Genomic DNA, 25292 nt, shown 5'->3' with positions numbered 1-25292 from the left:
CTTCCTTTTTTGTTTGATCAATATTCAATCCGAGCAGGCTGACCGGGTGGGTGGAATTGATGCGGTTTCAGTGGAAAGTAGTGACCTCAAGGAAAAAGCTTTTTAAATGTCCTGTAAAATGTACTTAAGCTCTGTGTCTGGCAGCGTCTAAAAATGGCTGATCAGATTATACTGTACATAGAGAAGGCTGAGAGGAGATTTGAGAGAGGTGTTTAAAATGATGAAGGGTTTAGATGGAGTAAAATATTTCCAATAGCTGAAGGGTCGATAACCAGAGGGCACAGATTTAAGGTGATTGGCAAAAGGACCAGAGGAGGCTTGAGGGAAAACTGTTTTACGCAACGAGTGGTTAGGATCGGGAATGCACTGCTTGATGGGGCTTGGATACAGATTCACTAGTAGCCTTCCAAAGGGAGTTGGATAAATACTTGAAGGAGAACAAAATTGTAGTGCTATGGGGAAAGAGCGGGGGAGTGGGACAAACCGGATTGCTCTTTGAAAGAATCAAGGGCCGAATAATGTCCTTCGGTGCTGTACTACTCGAAGATTCTGTGATTGTCCAATTTCCAGACAATGATCTCCCTGTGTACCTGACGTGACGATGTCCCCATAACTCCCTGTCAGTCCCAGTGACGGTGATAACCATTAGTTAGTGTCACCATTATGTAAATTAATACGTAATACAGGTTGAGCGTCCGGTGTTCCAAAATGTTCCGGATTCCGGACACCGGGCTGAGCCGTGACGGGGTCGTCCGGAAACGGGAGGATGTTCCGAAATCCAGACCCTCCCCCCGCCTCTTCCCCCCCCCCCCCCCCCCAGCCTTGGCGGGCCAACTTTGCCCCAACCTCGTCCCTGCTCTGGCCCGACCTTGCTGTAGCCCGACTTCACCTCGACTTTGCCCACCCTGACTTCGCGCAGCCCGACCTCGCCCCGCCCCCCCTCCGTTCCGGTCTCCCCCTTGCCTGCAGCGGGCCGACCTCGCCCCCTTACATCGGCTGCCCGACCCCACCTACCTCGGCCCAGACAAAGACGTTGCAAAATTCGGAAATACCCGGAATCCGGAACGGCCTTGATCCTGAGGTTTCTGGATTTTGGACGCTCAGCCTGTACAGCAAGTGACTTTCAGACAGTAATCTAACATCGGGATTCAGATGATGCTTATAACCCATTTAAGCTTTGTTGTCACGGATTATGACCTGCCCTGGATTACATTGCAGCCTGTAATTTATTCCCAGGTATCTGTAATATATGCACCTGTCCGTATGCTCACAGGTTTGTGGAGCTGTTGCGAATTCCTCATCGGCGCCAAGCCCCGGAACCTCCCTCGGGAGCTGGCGCCTCACAACTTGAGCCACCTCGGGGAAATCCCCTCCGTGCCTTTCAGTTCTGCGCGGAGGGGTTTCCTGTACGGGCTGCTCCTGCACACTCTCCACCTTGCCATCCTCGTTTGCCGTCCGGACATGCCATGGTGCACCACCTTGCTGTCCGGAGGAGGCGGGGGTCCCCGATGGAGTGCACTCTACGCGGGAGTCCTCCCTCTATTTATCGGGGACTTGGCCTGGAGGGTGGTGCACAGAGCAGTCCCGTGCAATAAATTTTTAAGTCGGTTCACGGGCTCCCAGGCCGCCTGCAATTTCTGCGGTCTGGAGGATTCTGTGTTCCACGTTTTTATGGAATGTGTGAGGTTGCAGCCCCTGTTCCATTATTTAAAGGGGCTGCTCCTCAAATTCTGGTTGCACTTCAGTCCCACACCCCTGATCTTTGGGCACCCTGTGCGGAGGGGAGCGGGTAGGTCCGAGGGCCTCCTCGTAGGACTGCTCCTGGGCACGGCAAGGGTGCCATCAGCCGGTCCAGGCAGCGGGCGGTCGAGGGGGTTGTTCAGCCCGACTGCCTGCCTCTCTTCCGCGGTTATATCCGAGCAAGGGTGTCCCTGGAGATGGAGCACGCAGTGTCCACCGGTACGCTCGCGGCCTTCCGCGAGAGGTGGGCGCCGGAGGGACTGGAGTGCATCATCACCCCTGGCAACCAAATTTTAATTTGATTTTATATGTTTTAAAGTTTAATTTATTTAATTCGCCGGTTTTAGTGCCCCCCCTCCCCTTTAGCCATGGGGCATTTGTATAATTTGTGTTTTGGTACCCTTGGGGGGGGGGGGGGGGGGGGGGGGAAACAAGGGGGCACCTGAAGTTTTTGAAGTGTGCCCCCCCCCCCCTTAATCAGGGACACTTGATTATTGTCTTCAACTAAAATAGTTCTGGAGCTGTTGCCTTGTGAGTGGCTTAGCCAGTCACGTGATGTTCACAAGACTCAATAAAACCCCAGCCAGTTGGGTCTAGGTCATCAGTTGTGAGCCTGGTGGATGAACTGGTAATGTGTAGTGCGATTGTATAACCTTTGTTCAAAACCCATGAAGCAAATACATTACAGTATCCATTACTGTATGTATGTACCATCCAAACCCCTCAATTATACTACAGCCTTGTAATTCTCCGCGATATCCTTTACTGATTCCATATAGAAACTACCTAATCACCTTGATTAGATTATAGCCTTTTAATCACTCTCGGGTATCCATTATTATATAATTATTGTGATCACTGTAAGGGATTGGATAATTTGTATATTAAAGTTGGAGTAATGAGAAGGATGCAATCGAGGGGAAACTCTTTGATTAAACAAGTAGATTAAAAATTAATCAGAAATCAAGCTCCACTCTTGCTGCATGTCCATTATCATGGAACTACATAGAAATTCAGAGCACAGAAACAAGCCATTCGGCCCAACAGATCTATTGTTATGCTCCACACGAGCCTCCTCCTACCTTGCTTCACCTCACCCTATCAGCATACCCTTCTATTCCTTTCTCCCTCATGTACTTAACCTGCTTCGCCTTTTTAAAAAAAAAAGATAGACTTGCATTTCTATAGCGCCTTTCACAATCTCAGGATATCCCAAAGCGCTTTATAACCAACAAAGTGTAGTTACTGTTGCAATGCGGTAAAGGTGGCAGCCAATTTGCGCACAGCAATGTGTTAATCACCAGATAATTTTTTTTTTTTTAGTGATGTTGATTGAGGGATATATATTGGCCGGGACACCGAGGATAACTCCCCTGCTCTTCCTCGAAATAGCGCCGCGGGATCTTTTACGTCCACCTGAGAGAGCAGACGGGGCCTCGGTTTAACATCTCATCCGAAAGACGGTATCCCCGACAGTGTTGCACCCCCTCAGCACGGCACTGGGAGTGTCAGTTGAGGTTTATGTGCTTGAGGCTCTTGAACCCACAACCTCCTGACTCAGATGCGAGGGTGCTAGCCACTGAGACACAGCTGACACTATGACGGTTTGTCACTGCTTAGTTTTATAGTTCCCATCTCGGAAGAGCTACCGCTGTCACCTTTCCCTTCCTGACAGGTGCTGCTCTGGTTATGTCACGCGGAAACCCAGTTCTGACTTACATGGGGACCTGCTCCTTGTATTTATTTTACTGTAAGCCGAAGGCAAGTTTTAGGCTCACATTTTCATGGGTGTACTGTGCTATTGATTTCTCCAACATCTGGAATTTTTTTTTTTATTCGTTCATGGGATGTGGCCGTCGACGGCAAGGCAAACATTTATTGCCCATTCCTAATTGCCCCTTGAGAAGGTGGTGGTGAGCCGCCGCCTTGAACCGCTGCAGTCCGTGTGGTGAAGGTACTCCCACCATGGTGTTGGGGAGGGAGTTCCAGGATTTGGACCCAGCGACGATGAAGGAACGGCCGCTATATTTCCAAGTCAGGATGGTATGTGACTTGGAGGGGAATGTGGAGGTGGTGGTGGTCTTGTCCTCCTAGGTGGTAGAGGTGGCGGGTTTGGGATTCCTGCGTTGACTGAGTTTGATAGATGTTTGATAGGCAAGGGGTACAGAACCAAGACAGGTAGATGGAGTTAAGATAGGGATGAGCCATGATCTAATTGAATGGCGGAACAGGCTCGAGGGGCTGAATGGCCTCCTCCTGTTCCTATGAGAGTGACTACCCCCTGACCCCTACCCAACTTCATCTGATGTTGTCCCATATCAGTGCACATTTCAATGTCCGTATCCCTGCGTACTGAACACTTAATTTCCTGACCGGCTTCAGTTTTGTGGGGAGAGGAGGAAAGCTGCTGATTAACCTCGACACGTTTGTGCCAACAGGTGTACAGAAGATGATGCGGCCATTTACCAGGCTTCGGCCAGGAACAACAAGGGGATCGTGTCCTGTTCGGGTGTCCTGGAGGTGGGCACCATGGACGAATACAAGATCCACCAGCGCTGGTTTGCCAGGATCAAGCAGAAGGCGGAGACCAAACGGCGGGAGCTGGAGCAGAATCGGGGCAAGGAGAACATGGCGCTCGCAGCCAACGCTCAACGCCGCGATCCCCTGCGGGTGGCGAGTCCGGAGCGGGCCCAGCGCAAGCGGAAGTCACCCGGCGAAGCCAACGCACGCTCATTTGACTCTTTGGACAACGAGGAGGCTGGGGTCAAAGTGCACGTCCCCGATCTCGAGGACCAGAACGTGACGGGCACGCCGAACGCCGATACGACGGACAAACCGCCCGCTCCGGCGCCCGAGGTTCAAAATGGCTACGTGACGGGTCCCCAAGGGACCCCGCTTGTGGCGGTTAAAGATGGGAAACCGCCGGCGGATAATTCACTGGAGGGCTTGGTGGAGAATGGCATTTCGTTCAGCGACTACCTCTACGAAGCGGCTGAGCTAGTTGCCGCGCGGCCCACGGGGAAGGAGTTTGCGGCCAGAAAGAAAAAAAGGAGGCTTTCGGAAGAAGAGGGCGAGGTACCGATGGGGAAAGCCGAGGGCAACTCCCAGGGCATCTGCGCTGACAATGCACAGAATGGTGTGGGTGGCAGCAAGGACCCTGGCCTTTTGCCATCGTGCCTCCCAGACACTTCGAAGAGAAACAAGCCGCATGGGGTTCCCCGGCCCTTTCAGTCTAGAGACTACATGGAGATTGATAAGCAGGTATCATCAGTGACGTTTGGACGGAGGCAACACTTGGCAGTGCCTTCCAGTCCAAAAGGTGGCAAAGAAAAGGACCTATTGCCATTAGATTGCCGGTCAGCCAAGGACGCAGGACCCGAAGGGACTAAGTTCACAAATGATGCAAAGTCAGCCATTGATCAAGAGCCAATGTATTCCAGTCCCCAGTCCCCAGCCAGAGATGTGTATTTCTCGATGAAAGATATGTACTTTGACACTATTCAGGAACCCAAGAAGCACAGGCAACCACAACTGCCTCAAGTGGTGGAGACTGCTGACAAGCCTAGCTCCCTGCTCCGGGGACGCATTAACCGTCAGGAGGCTGTTTCAAGGGAGAGCGTTGACGTGCCGAACTTAACGTCCGCGATGCCGACCTGTGACCCGAAACGAGGCACGGCATCTGAGGATCCGCAAACTGTGGAAACGTTGGGGGCTGCAATGGACATCGCAATGCCCTGTGTCCAGTCAGAAATTCAAAATAAAGACACCTTTGACCGCAACATAGCCGATGATATTCGGCAGTCCCCTGAGCCCAGCAACAGGAGTGAATCTTTCGAGTGCGGCCTGGGCTACGTCGGCGTGTCCGGGAAAGGGGCTCCCCCGGCCTTCAGTGCCCCTCTCTGTGTGCCGGATACGACTCCACGACCCGCTTTCCAGCCCTTGCAGCCTCCGGCACTCCCTCACCCCGAGGACAAGCCAAGCGCGTCGCTGCCACTTGCGCGAGGGGAGCCTGGCGAAGGCCCGAAAGCAAGCTCGCCGACGCAGCAACTGGCCCGCGAAGCCCTCGCTGAGGTAAGCGCCTTCTTCGTCCCGCATGACCTCACGGCAGACTGTGTTCCAGTTGGGCTGGAGGGTAATACAAGAGGCACTTCAGGCCTATTTATAGCGGCATTAAGCATGCACTGTTTGACAGTTGTTGAGTATGATGACATCTGCTGTGGCTGTGTGCTTTTGATAGCAGCGATGGGTCACCTCCAGAATGCGAGGCAAAAACCACACGCTCATCTATGTTGGGTACACATGATACCAGAACACATGTACACCGGGGCACCGGCCAGGAAAATATCAGCTAATTAGAAATAAAGTTGACCCTCTTCTTAACACTTTCTTTTGGAAACCACGCAAGACGATATCGTTTGCAGAGGTGTGGGCAGTGAATGGTTCCTCAGCTGCTGAGAGAGTTATAAATAGATTAGCCGTGTTTTGTTTTTTTATTCTTCCACAGGAAGCATCGTTCCTGTTGTAATGTATTTACTTGGTGGGCTCTTTGCTTAAGAATTCATAGCAACACATTGCTATTAAGGACTGGTTGGTTTATTAACAAAGCTTTAACAATCACACTACGCATTACCAGTTCATCCGTCATCATCATAGGCAGTCCCTCGGAGTTGAGGATGACTTGCTTCCACACTAGAAATGAGTTCTCCGGTGACTGAAGAGTCCAATGCGGGACCTACAGTCTCTGTCACAGGTGGGTTGAAAGAACAGTGGATGGGGAGCCTGGGTTGTCAACGCTTGCCTTCAGCTTGCTCTCGGTGAATAGACTCTGTGTTCAGCGCCTTCCCGGATGCTCTTCCTCCACTTGGCCAGTCTCGGGCCAGGGATTCCCAGGAGTCAGTGGGAATTGTTTCACTTTATCAAGGAGGCTTGGAGAGTGTCCTTGAAGCGTTTCCTCTGCCCACCTGGGGCTCGCCTGCCGTGTTGGAGCTCCCGAGTAGAGCGCTTGTTTTGGGAGTCTCGTGTCAGGCATGTGGGTGATGTGGGCCGTCCAGCGGAGCTGATCGAGTGTGGCCAGTGCTTCGATGCTGGGGATGTTGGCCTGAGCGAGGATACTGATGTTGGTGCGCCTATCCTGCCAATGGATTTGCAGGAGCTTGCGGAAGCAGCGTTGGTGGTACTTCTCCAGTGTTTTGAGGTGCCTGCTGTACGTAGTCCATTGTGCCCCAGTTCATCCACCAGGCTCGCAACTGCATGCCCCATCGTGGATGACCTAGACCCAACAGGCTGGGGTTTTATTGAGTCTTGTGAACATCACGTGACTGGCGAAGCCACTCAATGCAACAGCTCGACAACTATTTTCATTAAATGATAAAGCTGAGTGCCCCCTTATTAAAGAGGCACTAAAACTGACAAATTAACAAATAAAACTTTGTGAACTATAAACAGTCAAATTCCGGCGCCCACCTCTCGCGGAAGGCCGCGAGCATACCAGTGGACACCGCATGCTCCATCTCCAGGGACACCCTGGCTCGGATGTAACCGCAGAAGAGAGGCAGGCAGTCGGGCTGAACAACCCCCTCAACCGCCCGCTGCCTGGACCAGTTGATGGCCCCTTGGCCAGGCCCAGGAGCAGTCCCACGAGGAGGCCTTCGGACCTGCCCGCTGCAACAGCTCTACAAACCTGTGAGCATACATTCAACCTGTACCACAAGTAGGTTGTCAGTGAAGAAAGTCAAAGGTGTGGTCCCTTGTGCCTTGGTGTCAGTATATAATGGCCTCAGTATGATCTTCCTTCACTGATCCATTTAAAGGCACCTCCCCTGGGCAAAAGCATCTTTCTCTCAGTTCTTATTGAGACATGGAAAGCTGAAGGGTGCAGCCCCTACCCAGGAAGCTGTTAGTGTGAATGTTTTCTCAGAAGAATCACTCAACAGTCTGAGTTGGTTCAATGCCAGATGCGGCCTTTATTAACGCTCAGCGGGGAGGAAGTCTCAGGACTGAATCCAGGCTTCTCTCCACAGAACAAAGGGTTACATGGACTTTTATATGTTTTACAACAGTTAAAACAGTTTACTACAGTTACTCAGCCCATCACGGCTGGACACAAGCCAATCACAACGATTATAGATTACATATAGGTTCTTTTAACCCAATAGAATTCCCCTGGTGTCTCAGGAACTACATGTTCGGTTATTGTCAGCTCGGGCTGATTGATGACCTTGTTACAGGAGATAGGTTCTCTTCCTATCTCTTTCTTCTTGGGGAAATAATTGGTTTATTATTCTTATCCTGCATCCAAGGCATTCCTGGTAGTGGGCCTCACCGGGTTATTGCTCGGTCATTGCACAGTCAATAGTTCACAGCTTGACTGCCTGATTTCCCATCATGCCTGGGCAGCCATTTTATGTGTGGCCACTTTAAACTTATGAGTTTTGATATATTCTGCAGGTGCCTACTTCCTACAACAAAGCCATTTAGCTTTCTTCGGCACGGGCAGATTGGGCCGAATGGCCTGTTTCTGATAGAACGACCTGCATTTATTAGGTGCCTTTCACGACCACCGGACGTCTCCAAGCGCTTTACAGCCAATGAAGTACTTTTGGAGTGTAGTCGCTGTTGTAATGTGGGAAACGTGGCAGCTAATTTGCGCACAGCAAGCTCCCACAAACAGCAATGTGATAACAAAAGACAGATTATCTGATCATTATGTTGTTTTTTGGGATAAATATATTGGGCAGGACCGGACATAACTCCCCTGCTCTTCTTCGAGAGTGCATGGGATCTTTTATGTCCGCTTGCGAGAGCAGATGGGGCTTCGGTTTAACGTCTCATCTGAAAGATGGCACCTACGACAGTGCAGCACTCCCTCAGCACTGCACTGGAGTGTCAGCCTGGATTTAGGTGCTCAAGTTCCTGGAGTGGGACTTGAACCCACGACCTTCTGACTCCGAGGAGAGGGTGCTGCCCACTGAGCCACCGGCTGGCACTCTGTGCCATGCTTTCTATGCAATCCATTACAGCCTCCCTTATCTGCCGCTAACCTGTTGGAGAAAGGGGCACTCTTGGTCTAAGTGTAGCCCTTGCCCCTGGGCCCTCGTCTCTCCTGGGTCCCGATAACATCCCTCTACAATCTCTTGCCGCTCCTTCGCCCTGACCTCGCCGCTCCGGCTGTACGTGCCCGTGCTCCAATCACTGACCTAGATCTTGGTGACGCCCCTTTTCACTGCCATTGCTCTCCTGCTCCAACACGTGCTGCTCCCTGGAGTGGTATGCCGCCACACTGTGATATGTGTGCGCACTAGGTCCGTGCAGCAGAGCTGGTCTCCAGTCGTCTTGGTTAATCCTTGCCACTGGACCAAGACCTGGCTCTGTCAAGCCCGTGTGGTGGCTGGTGTGCAACGGCCACCACACATTTTTAAAAAAATCCACGCACAGGCATCTTCCACCCTTCAACATGCACTTCGGGATCTGGAATATTAGGCCCTTCATTGAAACACCTGTGAACTTTTTGACGTGGAAGCAAGTCATCCTCGACTCAAGGGACTGCCTTTGATGATGATGGTAACCCTTGCAGTGAGAACCAGCCAGTCAAACTGCAAGGAATCCTTGGCTGCCAAATCCAAGCGGTGCTGTTTATTGACGGGGTCTGTCTAAAGCGTACACACAGTTGTGATGGAATTACCCACCACTTTATCTGAACATTTCATACTTGTTCATGGAAATCATGCAGAACATTGCCCAAGCCGCCTTTTATTGCATTGAGCCTGGGGTTGCCTTTGTTTACAGACGCTGGCTTCTATGGTATTCCTGGCACTCTGTGCATGTAGTAAGACAAAGCCTGCTTTGAACAATAGTTCAACTTGTATATTTATGGAGGCGGTTAGCAAAACATCACCATTAATTTTCTATTGTAAGTCTAGGGTCAAGGATGACATCTGTCATGCATGGCAAGGTTGGTTAGAACATAAGATAAGAAATAGGAGCAGGAGCAGGAGTAGGCCATTCGGCCCCTCGAGCCTGTTCCGCCATTCAATAAGATCATGGCTGATCTGATCCTGGGCTCAGCTCCACTTCTCTGCCCGCTCGCTATAACCCTATTACTCCCTTATCGCTCAAAAATCCATCTACGCCTTAAATATATTCAACGACCCAGCCTCCACAGCTCTCTGGCGCAGAGAATTCCACAGATTTACGACCCTCTGAGAAGCAGTTCCTCCTCATCTCAGTTTTAAATGGGCGGCCCCTTATTCTGAGGCTATGTCTGCTAGTTTTAGTTTCCCCTATGAGTGGAAATATCCTCTCTGCATCCACCTTGTCGAGCCCCCTCAGGGCGTGGAGATTACCAATCTGTCTGAGAACAAAGTCGCTGAGAGTTCAGTTTACCGTGCAAGAAATATCAGGTCATAAGAACCCAGAGGTCTGCAAGGGGTCATTGCGAGATTTAATTACACTTCAGTGCTGTGTTATAGTCGTTCTGATGAGGCGCTAAACTGAAGTCCCGTCTATCTGATCAGCTGAACGCAGAAATTCCATGGCATTATTCAGACAAGCCCAGTGTCTTGGCCAATATTTGTCCTTCTCACCAGCACTACCAAAAAGACAGAGTAGCTCCTCATTGCAGTTTGTGGTATCTTGCTGTGCACAAATTGGCTGTCACTTTTACCTGCACGACAACAGTTGAAAAGTAATTATTTGTCTGTGAGGTGCTTTGGGATGCCTTGAGGATGTGGAATGTACTTTATAAACCCAACAACTTTCTTTCCTGTGGGCAGCAGGCCAGCGTTGAATAGTGGAGTTGTCAGGAGGGATGAATATTCTGGAGTTTCACTTGATGACGATTGTAGTTCAGGGAGTATTTATGCACAACTTTCCCCGGGGAAATAAAACATGGGGGGGGGTAGAGTCCACTGTAATGTATGCACCTGTGAGCTGTTGCCGGAGGGACTGGAGTGCATCGTCACCCCCGGCAACCAAATTTTAATTTGATTTAATGTCTAAAGTTTAAGTTGTCGGTTTTAGTGCACCCCCTTCCCCCCTTTTAGCCAGGGGGCACTTGTATAATTTGTGTTTCTAGTGCCCTCAAAAAAAACAAAAAAAAAACAAGGGGACACTTGAAAAGTTTTTGGAGTGTGCCCCCCCCCCTTTTTTAATCAGGGGGCACTTGATTACTGATACAACTAAAATAGTTGTAGAGCTGTTGCATTGAGTGGCTGAGCCAGTCACATGATGTTCACAAGACTCAATAAAACCCCAGTCAGTTGGGTCTCGGTCATCCACGATTGGGTATGCAGTTGTGAGCCGAGTGGCTGAACTGGTAATGTGTAGTGTGATAAACCTCTGTTAATAAACCAACTAGTTCTTAATAGCAAGCCACCGAGATCTCTGCGCTCCTCCAATTCTGGACCTTTGTGCGTGATCGATTTCCTTCGCTTAGCCATCGGTGGTCGTGCCTTCAGCTGCCTGGGCCCTAAGCTCTGGAATTCTCTCCCTGAACCTCCCTTTCTGCTCCTTTTAAGATGATCTGTGAAACTTGAGCTCATTCAAACCTCTGCTGCCCACATCCTAACCCGCAGGATATTGTAGTCCGTACAGTGTGTGGAAGAAGTGGACCTAATGAGCGATTGGCCTTTTCTGTTCCGTGCACTTTATGTTCTCGTATATGGACTGTGCAGAAGGCTGTGGGCCCTTGACCACTTGTATGTTTGCTTCCCAACTTATCAACAAAAACTTGCATTTATATAGCAGCTTTACTGTAGTGAAACACCCCAAGGAGCTTCACAGGAGCGTATTTCTGATTAAAAACTGACGCTGTGCCATTAGGACCAAAGCTTGGTCAAAGAGGAGGTTTTTAAAGAGAGTCTTTAAGGAGGATGGAGAGGCGGAGAGGTTTAGGGATTGGGTCTAGGTAGCTGAAGGCACGGTGCATCAATGGAGGATTCACTTATTCATAGGCGGTCCCTCGAACGAGGATGACTTGCTTCCGCACGAGTTCACAGATGTTTCAATGAAGGACCCGATGTTCCAGTCTTGAACTCCAATTGAGGGGGTGGAAGATGCCTGTGTGGGAATTTTTTTAACGTGTGATGACCGTTGCACATCAGCCACCACATGGGCTCGACAGAGCTAAGTCTTGGTCCAGTGGCAAGGGTTGAACCAGGATGACTGGAGATCTGCTCTGCTGCACGGACCTAGTACAGGCACATATCGCAGGGTGGGCTGGCCTGTGGATTGTACCACCAATGGTGGATGCGCAAGAATCCAGAATTGGAGGAACGCAGAGATCTCGGAGGCTTGTAGATATGGAGGAGGTTGCAGAGATAGGGAGGGGCGAGGCTATGGAGGGATTTGAAAACAAGGATGTGAATTTTAAAATCGAGGTGTGGCTGGACCTGGAGCCAATGTAGGTCAGCGAGCACCGGGGTGGTGGGTGAGCGGGACTTGTTGCAGGTTAGGACACAGGCAGCAGAGTTTTGGATGAGCTGAAGTTTATGGAAGGTGGAAGATGGAAGGCCAGCCAGGAGTGCATTGGAATCATCATCTGTATCTGTCACCGGATATTGGTGAGTGCTTTGGAAATGATAAAGCCAGAGGTTTCAAGCACAGAGATCTAATGAAGTGTTATTTGTCTGTTTCAGTGAGATTACCTCTCATGAATGATAAGGGAGTCAAGGATTATGGGGAGCGGGCAGGGAAGTGGAGTTGAGGCCAAGATCAGATCAGCTGTGATCTTCTTGAATGGCAGAGCAGGCTCAAGGGCCCAAATAGCCTACTCCTGCTCCTATTTCTTATGATCTTCTTTGAATATAAGAGTAAAGATGTCTTACTGAAATTATATAGGGCCCTGGTGAGACTGCGCCTGGAGTATTGTGTACAGTTTTCTCCCTACCTAAAGAAAGATATACTTGCCATTGAGGGAGCGCAATGAAGGTTTACCAGACTGATTCCTGGGATGTGGAGATTGTCCTACGAGCAGAGATTGAGCAGACTAGGCCTATATTCTCTAGAATTTAGAAGAATGAGAGGGAATTTCATTGAAACATACACAGTTCTTACAGGACTTGACAGGGTAGATGCAGGGAGGATGTTTCCCCTGGCTGGGGAGTTTAGAACCAGGGGTCACTGTCTTAGAATAAGAGGTTGGCCATTTAGGACTGAGATGAGGAGAAATTTCTTCACTCAGAAGGTTGTGAATCTTTGGAATTCTGTACCACAAAGGACTGAGGAGGTTCAGTCATTGGGTATATTCAAGACAGAGGTTGATAAGATTTTTTGGATATTCATCATTATAGGCAGTCCCTTGGAATTGAGGAAGACTTGCTTCCACTCTAAAAGTGAGTTCTCAGATGACTGTGCAGTCCAATACGGGAATTAGAGTCTCCGTCACAGGTGGGACAGACAGTCGTTGAGGGAAAGGGTGGGTGGGACTGGTTTACCGCACGCTCCTTCCGCTGCCTGCGCTTGATTTCTGCATGCTCTCGGCGATGAGACTCGAGGTGCTCAGCACCCTCCCGGATGCTCTTCCTCCACTTAAGGTGCCGGTGGGGATGATGCATTTTATCAAGGAGGCTATGAGGGTGTCTTCGAAATGTTTCCTCTGCCCACCTGGGGCTCACTTGCCGTGTAGGAGTTCCGAGTAGAGCACTTGCTTTGGTAGTCTCGTGTCAGGCGTGCGAACGATGTGGCCCGCCCAGCGGAGCTGGTCGAGTGTGGTCAGTGCTTCGATGCTGGGGATGTTGGCCTGATCGTCTGCCCTCCAAGGGGATATTCAGGGATATGGAGATAGTGCAGGAAAGTGGAGTTGAGGTGGTAGATCAGCCATGATCTTATTGAATGGCGGGGCAGGCCCGAGGCCTACTCCTGCTCGTAGTTCTTGTGTTCCTGTGTTACAAAGATAGCTGCCGCTGTCAGTCTTACAGATAATGCTCTATTGTTATTAAATAAGAGATATCACACTTTTCAGCATGAAGCAAGTCGGGTTTCTGAAATAGAAAGATAACAAGGAGCAGAGTTGCCCTTCTAGCCCTTTTTGATAAGCAGCTTTGATCACCAATTATCCAAATAAGAATATATATGCTAGAGCGATGGTCATAAATAAACTGCAGCTATGAATAGACATTTGTAAGTACTTTGGGATGTGTTGCTCAACCTGCAGGCATGGGAATCGGGGACAAGGCCCCAAAAATTAAGGATAAGTGGCTAAAATCAGGGACATCTCATTTTATCAAGAACAGCGTCAAAAATGAATGGATATTTACTTTCTACACTATAACTTAACGCGCTTCTCATCTGTTTCAAACAATGTTATGCTACTCAAAATCTAAACTGAAATCGCGGGAATTTCAGGTGGGTCCTGTCTTTCTTCAGTGCTTAGGTCACAGCCGAGTAGGCCGTCTGGTTACATTCTTACTTGACTTGTTTTACCACACTTCTCCAACGGAAGGATTAATACTGTTCTATATTTTAATTTTTCCCCTTTTAATCTTGGCTTCCTGTGCATTCAAAATACAACTTCCTCTGATTGAGAAATGTGACGGAAAAATGTAAGTATTTTAGATCTGCTTTGTCAGCTGTGGTCGTTCCCAGTCCTTTCAGATGAGAGAGATGAGGTCATGCATTCGTGCTAATAGTGCCTCTCCGACATACTTTAGTGCCTCAGCGGGAATTCCATCTGCTCCCGATGCCTTGTTGTTTTTCAGCTGACTGATGGCCTTTTCTACCTCGTGCAGAGCTGGGGCTTTGCTGAGCCGGACCCCAAACCCACCCTTTCCTCCCACCACTGTCTGTCCCACCCGTGACAGAGACTGTAATTCCCGTATTGGACTGTACAGTCACCTGAGAACTCACTTTTAGAGTGGAAGCAAGTCTTCCTCGATTTCGAGGGACTGCCTATGATGATGGAGTTCCCAGTCCTTTTTGCTGTCTTTTTTTTGTTTGTCTGTCTTTCACTCTCTGCTGTTTGTGTTCCTTTACAGTGTCAGCCGTGGCTCAGTGGGCAGCACTCTCGCCTCTGAGTCAGAAGGTTGTGGGTTCAAGTCCCACTCCAGAGATTTGAGCACAAAAATCTAGGCTGACACTCCAGTGCAGTGCTGAGGGCGTGCTGCACTGTCGGAGGTGCCGTCTTTCGGATGAGATGATAAACCGAGGCCCTGTCTACCCTTTCAGGTGGACGTAAAAGATCCCATGGCACTATTTTGAAGAAGAGCAGGGGAGTTATCCCCGGTGTCCTGGCCAATATTTATCCCTCAATCAACATCACAAAAAAACAGATTATCTGGTCATTATCACATTGCTGTTTGTGGGAGCTTGCTGTGCGCAAATTGGCTGCTGCGTTTCCCACATTACAACAGTGACTACACTCCAAAAGTACTTCATTGGCTGTAAAGCGCTTTGGGACGTCCATTGGTCGTGAAAGGCGCTAAATAAACGTTAGTCTTTCTTGTCTCCCCAGCCCTGTGACTTTAAAAAGGTTTGATCAGACTGCGCACACTTGTGACAAAGTGTAGAACGGGGCGATGAACTTCAGCACCATTTACTGCAGATGTTCAGCACCATCCCTCGTTCAGTAATATCCCTCACTCAGTAACATCTAGTAACTTCTCACGCTCAGTAATATCCCTCGCTCAGTAATCTCTAGTAATATCCCTCGCTCAGTAATATCCCTCGCTCAGTAATCTCTAGTAATATCCCTCGCTCAGTAATATCCCTCACTCAGTAATATCTAGTAATATCCCTCGCTCAGTAATATCCCTCACTCAGTAATATCTAGTAATATCTCTCATTCAGTAATATCCCTCACTCAGTAACATCTAGTAATATCCCTCACTCAGTAATATCTAGTAATATCCCTCGCTCAGTAATATCCCTCATTCAGGAATATCCCACACTCAGTAATATCTAGTAATATCCCTCGCTCAGTAATATCCCGCACTCAGTAATATCTAGTAATATCCCTCACTCAGTAATATCTAGTAATATCCCTCGCTCAGTAATATCTAGCAATATCCCTCACTCAGTAATATCCCTCTCAGTAATATCTAGTAATATCCCTCACTCAGTAATATCTAGTAATATCCCTCATTCAGTAATATCCCTCATTCAGTAACATCTCTCACTCAGTAATACCTAGTAATATCCCTCACTCAGTAATATCCCTCGCTCAGTAATATCTAGTAATATCCCTCGCTTAGTAATATCACTCGCTCAGTAATATCTAGTAATATCTCTCGCTCAGTAATATCTAGTAATATCCCTCGCTCAGTAATAACTAGTAACATCCCTCGCTCAGTAATATCCCTCACTCAGTAATATCTAGTAACATCCCTCGCTCAGTAATATCCCTCACTCAGTAATATCTAGTAATATCCCTCGCTCAGTAATATCCCTCATTCAGGAATATCCCACACTCAGTAATATCTAGTAATATCCCTCGCTCAGTAATATCCCGCACTCAGTAATATCTAGTAATATCCCTCACTCGGTAACATCCCTCACTCAGTAATATCTAGTAATATCCCTCACTCAGTAATATCTAGTAATATCCCTCGCTCAGTAATATCTAGTAATATCCCTCACTCAGTAATATCCCTCTCAGTAATATCTAGTAATATCCCTCACTCAGTAATATCTAGTAATATCCCTCATTCAGTAATATCCCTCATTCAGTAACATCCCTCACTCAGTAATACCTAGTAATATCCCTCACTCAGTAATATCCCTCGCTCAGTAATATCCCTCGCTTAGTAATATCCCTCGCTCAGTAATATCTAGTAACATCCCTCGCTCAGTAATATCCCTCACTCAGTAATATCTAGTAATATCCCTCGCTCAGTAATATCCCTCATTCAGGAATATCCCACACTCAGTAATATCTAGTAATATCCCTCGCTCAGTAATATCCCTCATTCAGGAATATCCCACACTCAGTAATATCTAGTAATATCCCTCGCTCAGTAATATCCCTCACTCAGTAATATCTAGTAATATCCCTCACTCAGTAATATCTAGTAATATCCCTCGCTCAGTAATATCTAGTAATATCCCTCACTCAGTAATATCCCTCTCAGTAATATCTAGTAATATCCCTCATTCAGTAATATCCCTCATTCAGTAACATCCCTCACTCAGTAATACCTAGTAATATCCCTCACTCAGTAATATCCCTCGCTCAGTAATATCTAGTAATATCCCTCGCTTAGTAATATCCCTCGCTCAGTAATATCTAGTAATATCCCTCACTCAGTAATATCTAGTAACATCCCTCGCTCAGTAATATCCCTCACTCAGTAATATCTAGTAACATCCCTCGCTCAGTAATATCCCTCACTCAGTAATATCTAGTAATATCCCTCGCTCAGTAATATCCCTCATTCAGGAATATCCCACACGCAGTAATATCTAGTAATATCCCTCGCTCAGTAATATCCCGCACTCAGTAATATCTAGTAATATCCCTCACTCGGTAACATCCCTCACTCAGTAATATCTAGTAATATCCCTCACTCAGTAATATCTAGTAATATCCCTCGCTCAGTAATATCTAGTAATATCCCTCACTCAGTAATATCCCTCTCAGTAATATCTAGTAATATCCCTCACTCAGTAATATCTAGTAATATCCCTCATTCAGTAATATCCCTCATTCAGTAATATCCCTCATTCAGTAACATCCCTCACTCAGTAATACCTAGTAATATCCCTCACTCAGTAATATCCCTCGCTCAGTAATATCTAGTAATATCCCACGCTCAGTAATATCCCTCACTCAGTACTATCTAGTAACATCCCACGCTCAGTAATATCCCTCACTCAGTACTATCTAGTAACATCCCTCGCTCAGTAATATCCCTCACTCAGTAATATCTAGTAATATCCCTCGCTCAGTAATATCTAGTAATATCCCTCGCTCAGTAATATCTAGTAACATCCCTCGCTCAGTAATATCCCTCACTCAGTACTATCTAGTAACATCCCTCGCTCAGTAATATCCCTCACTCAGTAATATCTAGTAATATCCCTCGCTCAGTAATATCCCTCATTCAGGAATATCCCACACTCAGTAATATCTAGTAATATCCCTCGCTCAGTAATATCTCGCACTCAGTAATATCTAGTAATATCCCTCACTCAGTAATATCTAGTAATAGCCCTCATTCAGTAATATCCCTCACTCAGTAACATCCCTCACTCAGTAATATCTAGTAATATCCCTCGCTCAGTAATATCTAGTAATATCCCTCACTCAGTAATATCCCTCTCAGTAATATCTAGTAACATCCCTCATTCAGTAATATCCCTCATTCAGTAATATCCCTCATTCAGTAATATCCCTCACTCAGTAATATCCCTCACTCATTAATATCTAATAATATCCCTCATTCAATAATATCCCTCACTCAGTAACATCCCTCACTCAGTAATATCTAGTAATATCCTTCACTCAGTAATATCCCTCTCAGTAATATCCCTCACTCAGTAATATCTAGTAACATCCCTCACTCAGTAATATCTAGTAATATCCGTCGCTTAGTAATATCCCTCACTCAGTAATATCTCTCGCTCAGTAATATCTAGTAATATCCCTCGCTCAGTAATATCTAGTAATATCCCTCGCTCAGTACTATCCCTCACTCAATAATATCCCTCACTCAATAATATCTAGTAATATCCCTCGCTAAGTAATATTCCTCTCTCGGTAATATCCCTCACTCAATAATATCTAGTAATATCCCTCACTCGGTAACATCCCTCACTCAGTAATATCTAGTAACATCCCTCACTCAGTAACATCCCTCACTCAGTAATATCTAGTAACATCCCTCACTCAGTAACATCCCTCACTCAGTAATATCTAGTAATATCCCTCGCTCAGTAATATCCCTCGCTCAGTAATATCTAGTAATAGCTCTCGCTCAGTAATATCACTCACTCAGTAATATCTAGTAATATCCCTCGATCAGTAATATCCCTCACTCAGTAATATCTAGTAATATCCCTGACTCTAATATCCCTCACTCAGTAATATCTAGTAATATCCCTCGCTTAGTAATATCCCTGACTCTGTAATATCCCTCACTCAGTAATATCTTGTAATGTCCCTCGCTCAGTAATATCCCTGACTCAGTAATATCTAGTAATATCCCTTGTTCAATAATATCCCTTGCTCAGTAATATCCCTCACTCAGTAGGATCAGCAGGAGTAATCCAGAGGCCTGGACTAATAATCCAGAGAATTTGAGTTCCAATCTCTCCACGGCAGCTGGGGAATTCGAATTCAGTTTTTAAAAAAAAAACCCAAACTAAATCTGGAAGTAGAAAGCTGGTCTCAGTAAAAGTGACCATGAAGCTGTCGGATTGTCGTAAAAACCCAACTAGTTCACTCTTCCGTATGGCAGTAGCAAAGCAAATCAAACGTCAATATCTAAGTTGGATATCCAGGCCAAAGCTTCTGGTGTAATAATGTGGATATCTAGTAGGCTGCCTGCGAATTCCCTCTGAGGGCAATACTCAATGGGCTCCAGGGTCTGATTAGGAGCTCCACGGTCGCTTTAATCTTCCACCTATGGAGAAGGTGGCTCACGGTCGATGTTTGTCCACTGTTTGCGAGGAAGGTTCAATCCTTCAGGTTGTACTGTGGGGCCCGCTATAACTTTAAGGAAGGAAACCTGCTGTCCTTACCCGGTCTGGCCCAGACATGATTCTAATCTCGCGTAAATGTGGATGACTCATAACTGGCCTCTGAAATGGCCCAGCAAGCCACTCAGCTCTTTCAAACCACTACTGAAAAAAATAATAAGAATTATTATGTAGACGGACTGCTCGTCTACAACCTAAGATCAGATAAGGATATGGTGACGGCACACCCAGCCCAGTCAACCCTGCAAAGTTCTCCTCACTAACACCTGGGAACTGGTGCCAAAGTTGGGAGAGCTGTCCCACAGACTAGTCAAGCAACAGCCTGACAGATTCCTTCTGCACTGTCCCAAGGTATGTCCTATCCCACCGTCTTGATTACTTGATTGAGTTTTTTGATGAGAACACAGAGAGGGGTTGATGAGGACAATGTAGTTGAAGTGGTGTACATGGCCTTCCAAAAGGCATTTGATAAAGTGCCATATAATAGGCTTGCCAGCAAAGTTGAAGCTCATGGAATAAAAGGGACAATGGTAGCATGGATACGAAATTAGCTAAGTGACAGGAAACAGAGAGTAGAATCATAGAACGGTTACAACACAGAGGGAGGCCCGTCGAGCCCGTGCCGGCTCACTACAAGAGCACCTCAGCCAGTCCCACTCCCTGTAGTCCTGCAATTTTTTTTTCCTTCAGATACTTAACCAACTCCCTTTTGAAAACCACAATTAAGTCTGCCTCCACCACCCTTTCAGGCCGTGTGTTCCTGATCCGAACCACTCGCTGCGTAAAAAAGCTTTTCTTCGTGTTGCCTTTGGTTCTTTTGCCAATCGCCTTAAATCTGTGTCCTCTGGTTCTCGACCCTTCCGCCAATGGGAACAGTTTCTCTCTATCTACTCTGTCCAGACCCCTCATGATTTTGAACACCTCGATCAAATCTCCTCTCGACCTTCTCTGCTCCAAGGAGAACAACTTCAGCTTCTCCAGTGTATCGTAACTGAAGCCCCTCATCCCTGGAATCATTCTCGTAAATGTTTTCTGCCCCCTCTCGAAGGCCTTCACATCCTTCCTAAAATGTGGTGCCCAGTATTGTGTTCAATTCTGGGAACCGCACTTTAGGAAGGATGTGAAGGCCTTAGAGAGGGTGCAGAAACGATTTACAAGAATGGTTCCAGGAATGAGGAATCCTTTAAGTGGATAGACTGGAGAAGCTGGGCTTATTCACCTTTGAGCAGAGGAAATTTGATGGAGGTGTTCAAAATCATGAGTCTGGACAGAGTGGATAGAGGGAAACTGTTCCCATTGGCAGAAGGGTCAAGAACCAGAGGACATGGATTTAAGGTGATTGCCTTTGGTTCTTCTGGCATTGTGAGGAAAAACTTTTTTATGCAGCCAGTTTATGATCTGGAATGCACTGCCTGAAAGGGAATTGGATAAGTATCTGAAGGGAAAAAAATTGCAGGGTTACGGGGCAAGGACGTGGGAGTGGGACTAGCTGAAGTGCTCTTACAGAGAGTCGGCACGGGCTCGATGGGCTGAATGGCTTCCTTCTGTGCTGTAACCATTCTATGATTCTAACCATTCCTAGCCAGAAGTGCCAAGTAGATTACCCACCTCAGCCTCCGCCTGAGGTCCCCACCATCACAGAAGCCAGTCTTCAGCCAATTCGATTGATACCACGTGATATCAAGAAAAGACTGAACACATTGGACACAGCAAGGATTATGGGCCCTCCCGGCTGTAGTGCTGAAGACCTGTGCTCCAGAACTAGCCGCCCCTCTAGCCAAGCTGTTCCAGTACAGCAACAAGACTGGGATCTATCCGACAATGTGGAAAGTTGCCAGGTATGTCCTGTCCAAAAACAGGACAAGTCCATCCTGGCCAATTTCCATCCTATCAGCCCACTCTCAATCATCAGCAAAGTTATGGAAGGTGTCATCAACAGTGCTATTAAGTAGCATTTTCTCATCAATCGGGAATTCACTGCCTGAAATGGTGATGGAAACAGATGTAATAATAAGTGTCAAAAGGGAATTGGATACATACTTGAAGGGTGAAATTTTGCTGGGCTATGGAGAAAGGGCTGAGTAATGGTACTAATTGGATAGCTCTTTCAAAGAGACTATCTTTGATCGGCACGATGGGCCGAATGGCCTTATTCTGCGCTGTATCGTTGTACGATTCTATAACCTGCTCACCGATGCTAAGTTTGGATTCTGGCAGAAACATGGTCACAAGAGCTGAATTCCAGAGGTGAGGGGCAGTGAATGACCTTGACATTAAGGCAGCATTTGACCGAGGGTGATACTAAGGAACCCTGGTGCAACTGAAGTCGATGGGAATCAGGGGAGAGACTCTCCAGTGGCTGGAGTCGTACCTGGCACAAAGGAAGATGGCTGCGGTTGTTGGAGGCCAATCATGTCAGCCCCACGACATTGTTGCGGGGACTCTCTAGGGCGGCATCCAACTATCTTCAGCTGCTTCACCAATTACCTTCTCTCCATCATGTCAGAAGTGAAGCTGTTTGCTGCTGATTGCATCGTGTTCAGCTCCATTCACAATTCCTCAGACAATGAAGCAGTCTATTCTATGCCTGCATGTTAAGTGGCAAGTAATGTTCGTGCCACACATGTGCCAGGCAATGACCATCTGCAAGAAGAGAAAGCGTAACCACCTCCCCTTAATATCCAGTGGCATTACCATTGCTGCATCCCCCACCATCAACATGCTGGGGGTCACCATTGACCAAAGACTGAAATAGACCAGTCACATAAATGTCATGGCGCTGAGCGCAGGTCGGAAGCTGGGTATTCTGCAGTGAGTGTCTCGCCTCCTGACTCCCAAAGCCTCTCTACCACCTGCAAGGCCCTGGATGAGTGCAGCTCCAATAACACTCTCTGGGAGCTCGACACCATCCAGGACAAAGCAGCCGCCTTGATCGGCACGCTACCCACCACCTTAACCATTCACTCCCTCCACCACCGGCGCACCGTGGCTGCAGTGTGTACCATCTACAAGACGCACTGCAGCAACTCGCCAAGGCTTCTTCGGCAGCACCTCCCAAACCTGTGACCTCTACCGCCTAGACGGACAAGGGCAGCAAAGGCATGGCAACACCATCAACTCCACGTTCCCCTCCAAGTCACACACCATCCTGACTTGGAAATATATCGGCCGTTCCTTCATCGTCGCTGGGTCACAATGCTGGAACTCCCTCCCTAACAGCACTGTGGGAGCACCTTCACCACACGGACTGCAGCGGTTCAAGAAGGCGGCTCACTACCACCTTCTCGAGGGCAATAAGGGATGGGCAATAAATGCCGGCCTTGCCAGCAATGCCCACATCCCGGAGAATGTTAGTTGTTGCTTATGCCTATTTTTAATAGTTTTTGAACATCATCATTGATGTCATTCATTCCTTCTCCGTGCTGGTTGACACTTTCCCAGATCACTTGGTATTTGTTGCTTTCGCAGGAACATGGAATTTGAGCCAAGTGTGATCCCCAAGTGCGATGCTTGAAGTGCGTTGGCGAGCATGGGAGCAATGGCTCGGAGGTGTTGTGTGTCTCAGATCCCCGTTCCCCATTTATTAAGCAAACGGCACTTTGTCGGTTAAAAAAAGAAAAGACTTGCATTTATATAGCTCCGTTCATGACCACTGGACGTCTCAAAGCGCTTTACAGCCAATGGAGTACTTTTGGAGTGTGGTTGCTTTGTAATATGGGAAACGCAGCAGCCAATTTGCGCACAGCAAGCTTCCACAAACAGCCACCGTCTCTTTTCACAGTGTCAGCTGTGACTCCGTGGGCAGCACACTCTGGGTCAGAAGGTCGTGGGTTCAAGTTCCACTCCAGGAACTTGAGCACATAAATCTAGGCTGACTCCCGAAGGAGTGCTGCGCTGTCAGGTGTCATCTTTCAGATGAGACGTTAAACCGAGGTCCCGTCTGCTGTCTCAGGTGGACATAAAAGATTTCGAAGAGCAGGGGAATTATCCCCGGTGACCTGGCCAATATTTATCCCTCAATCAACAGAATAAAAAACGATTATCTGGTCATTATCACATTGCTGTTTGCGGGAGCTTGCTTTGCTGATTTCGGGGCGGTAATGGCGGCGGGGCGGGAAAGTTAGCGGCGGAAACAGTTTGCGCCTCGGTCAGTAACATTGGGCAGCTGGGCCCTGAGTCAGGGCGGGGCACTAAGGGAGGCATTGTACACCTCTCTCAGCGCTAGCGTGGGAAACTCCCGAGCTAAAGAGCCGGGCCGGGAGCGCTCCGAGAGACGCCTGGGGGGAGAGGGGGGGGGGGAACCCTAAAACAAAAACCACAAAAACATTGCCCATGCCACCACAACACAAATCGCAAAAAAAAATGAAAAGAAAAAGCAATCACACTGGCCTCAGGAGTCGTTACTCAGCTCTTCGCCGACGGAATGGTTTTCCCAGGCGGTCAGTGCGGAGCGTGCCGCTGGGCGGACGGGTGGGTCAGGAGCTTAAACCCGCGCCGGTGTTGCCCCCGGGCGCAGCTCCTCCGGGCGGTGCTGCTCCTCGCCGCCCAAAACCGGACCCGAAGATCGCTGCGGGGGGTGCTGGAGGCTGACCGCCCGCCCAGAACACCTCACCCCGCCATTGCCGCCGCTCCGGTGAGAAACGGAGCGCGGAAGACCCAAAAATCCAGCGCCGAGGAGTCATTGTAAGAGGCCCCGACGCCTGGAACAGTAAGCTGAAGGAGATCACCTTCGCACAACCTGTTTTCACTATTCACACGCCAGTAATCGTGCCCCACCACTCCTGAATCTCACCCAGTTAGCACTGATTTATTGACGTGCTATGTGCCTGGGCTGCAGATTTGCCTGGTTTGTATTCATAATTCAATTGACACCTTGTGATGTTGACACATTTGATCTCTAGTTATTGTTGGAAGCAAGAGAAGGCGCCATAAACTGCTCTGCTCAGGGTGGTCCGCTGCACTGAGCAACGTTTGCATTCTCTGCCCCTGTGTTGTCTTCAGATTGAACGATATGATGGTCAGATTGAGGCAGTGATGGGAGTGGTGTTTGAGCCCCATAACTCCCTCGTGTCAACATTCATTTCTGTTATGTCTTTAGATGCTCTGATAATGACTCCACGAGGCAGTGTGTTGTACTTGAACTGTAGTGACCTTAGTCCTTTATTGATAACTCCAGAGTGAGGATCACACCTGGTGGCCTGCCTTTTATACTAGGCCAGGCACACCTGTACAGGTAAGCTGAAGTCTCCCACCGTAGTGCCCTCTGGTGGCACACCTTGTAATAGTGCAAGCAGTAACCATGTAGGATACATGACAATTTCAATTCCCTTTCATAATTCCTTTTGTTGTTTCACGATTGGAATGTTTCTTACAATGAACTCAATGTGGCGTCTGAACTATTGACTACAGCTGTTTCCGGCCCCGTGAACAAATCTGTGCGACGGCCATTTACCATGTGCCGGAGTGAAAATGTATATAAAAGGCACAGATACATACTTTGCCTTATTTGTTTTCATTCATCAAACATTTATCTCCTCTATTAATGCATTACTGTGGATGCTGATATTCCTTCTCTTTCCCAGTCTTTCTTGTTGTCTTATTTTGTTTGTCTGTCTTTCATTCTCTGCTGTTTGGGTTCCTTTTACAGTGTAGGCTGTGGCTCAGTGGGCAGCACTCTCGCCTCTGAGTCAGAAGGTTGTGGGTTCAAGTCCCACTCCAGTGCAGTGCTGAGGGAGTGCTGCACTATTGGAGGGACCATCTTTTGGACGAGACGTTAAACCGAGATCACGTCTGCTCTTAAGTGGATGTAAAAGATCCCATGGCATTATTTCGAAAAAGAGCAGGGGGGTTATCCCCGGCGTCCTGAACAATATTTATCCCTCAATGAACAACTTAAAAAAAACAGATTATCTGATCATTAT

General features: G+C 47.9%; 1 protein-coding gene across 3 annotated transcripts in view; it reads left to right on the top strand.

Annotated features, from left to right (window-relative positions):
* alpk3a (alpha-kinase 3a) overlaps positions 1-25292 on the top strand; it is a 212603-nt gene that overhangs the window by 30899 nt on the left and 156412 nt on the right. For all 3 annotated transcript variants that reach the window (XM_070865104.1, XM_070865103.1, XM_070865102.1), the window contains exon 5: positions 4179-5811. In XM_070865104.1, the coding sequence (XP_070721205.1) occupies positions 4179-5811 (1633 nt within the window). The remainder of the gene's footprint in view (positions 1-4178; positions 5812-25292) is intronic.

Source organism: Pristiophorus japonicus, chromosome 21, assembly GCF_044704955.1.
Source record: "Pristiophorus japonicus isolate sPriJap1 chromosome 21, sPriJap1.hap1, whole genome shotgun sequence".
Lineage (NCBI taxonomy): Eukaryota > Metazoa > Chordata > Chondrichthyes > Pristiophoridae > Pristiophorus > Pristiophorus japonicus.
Note: the sequence above shows the minus strand (reverse complement) of the source record. Positions and strands in the feature narration are given on the sequence as shown.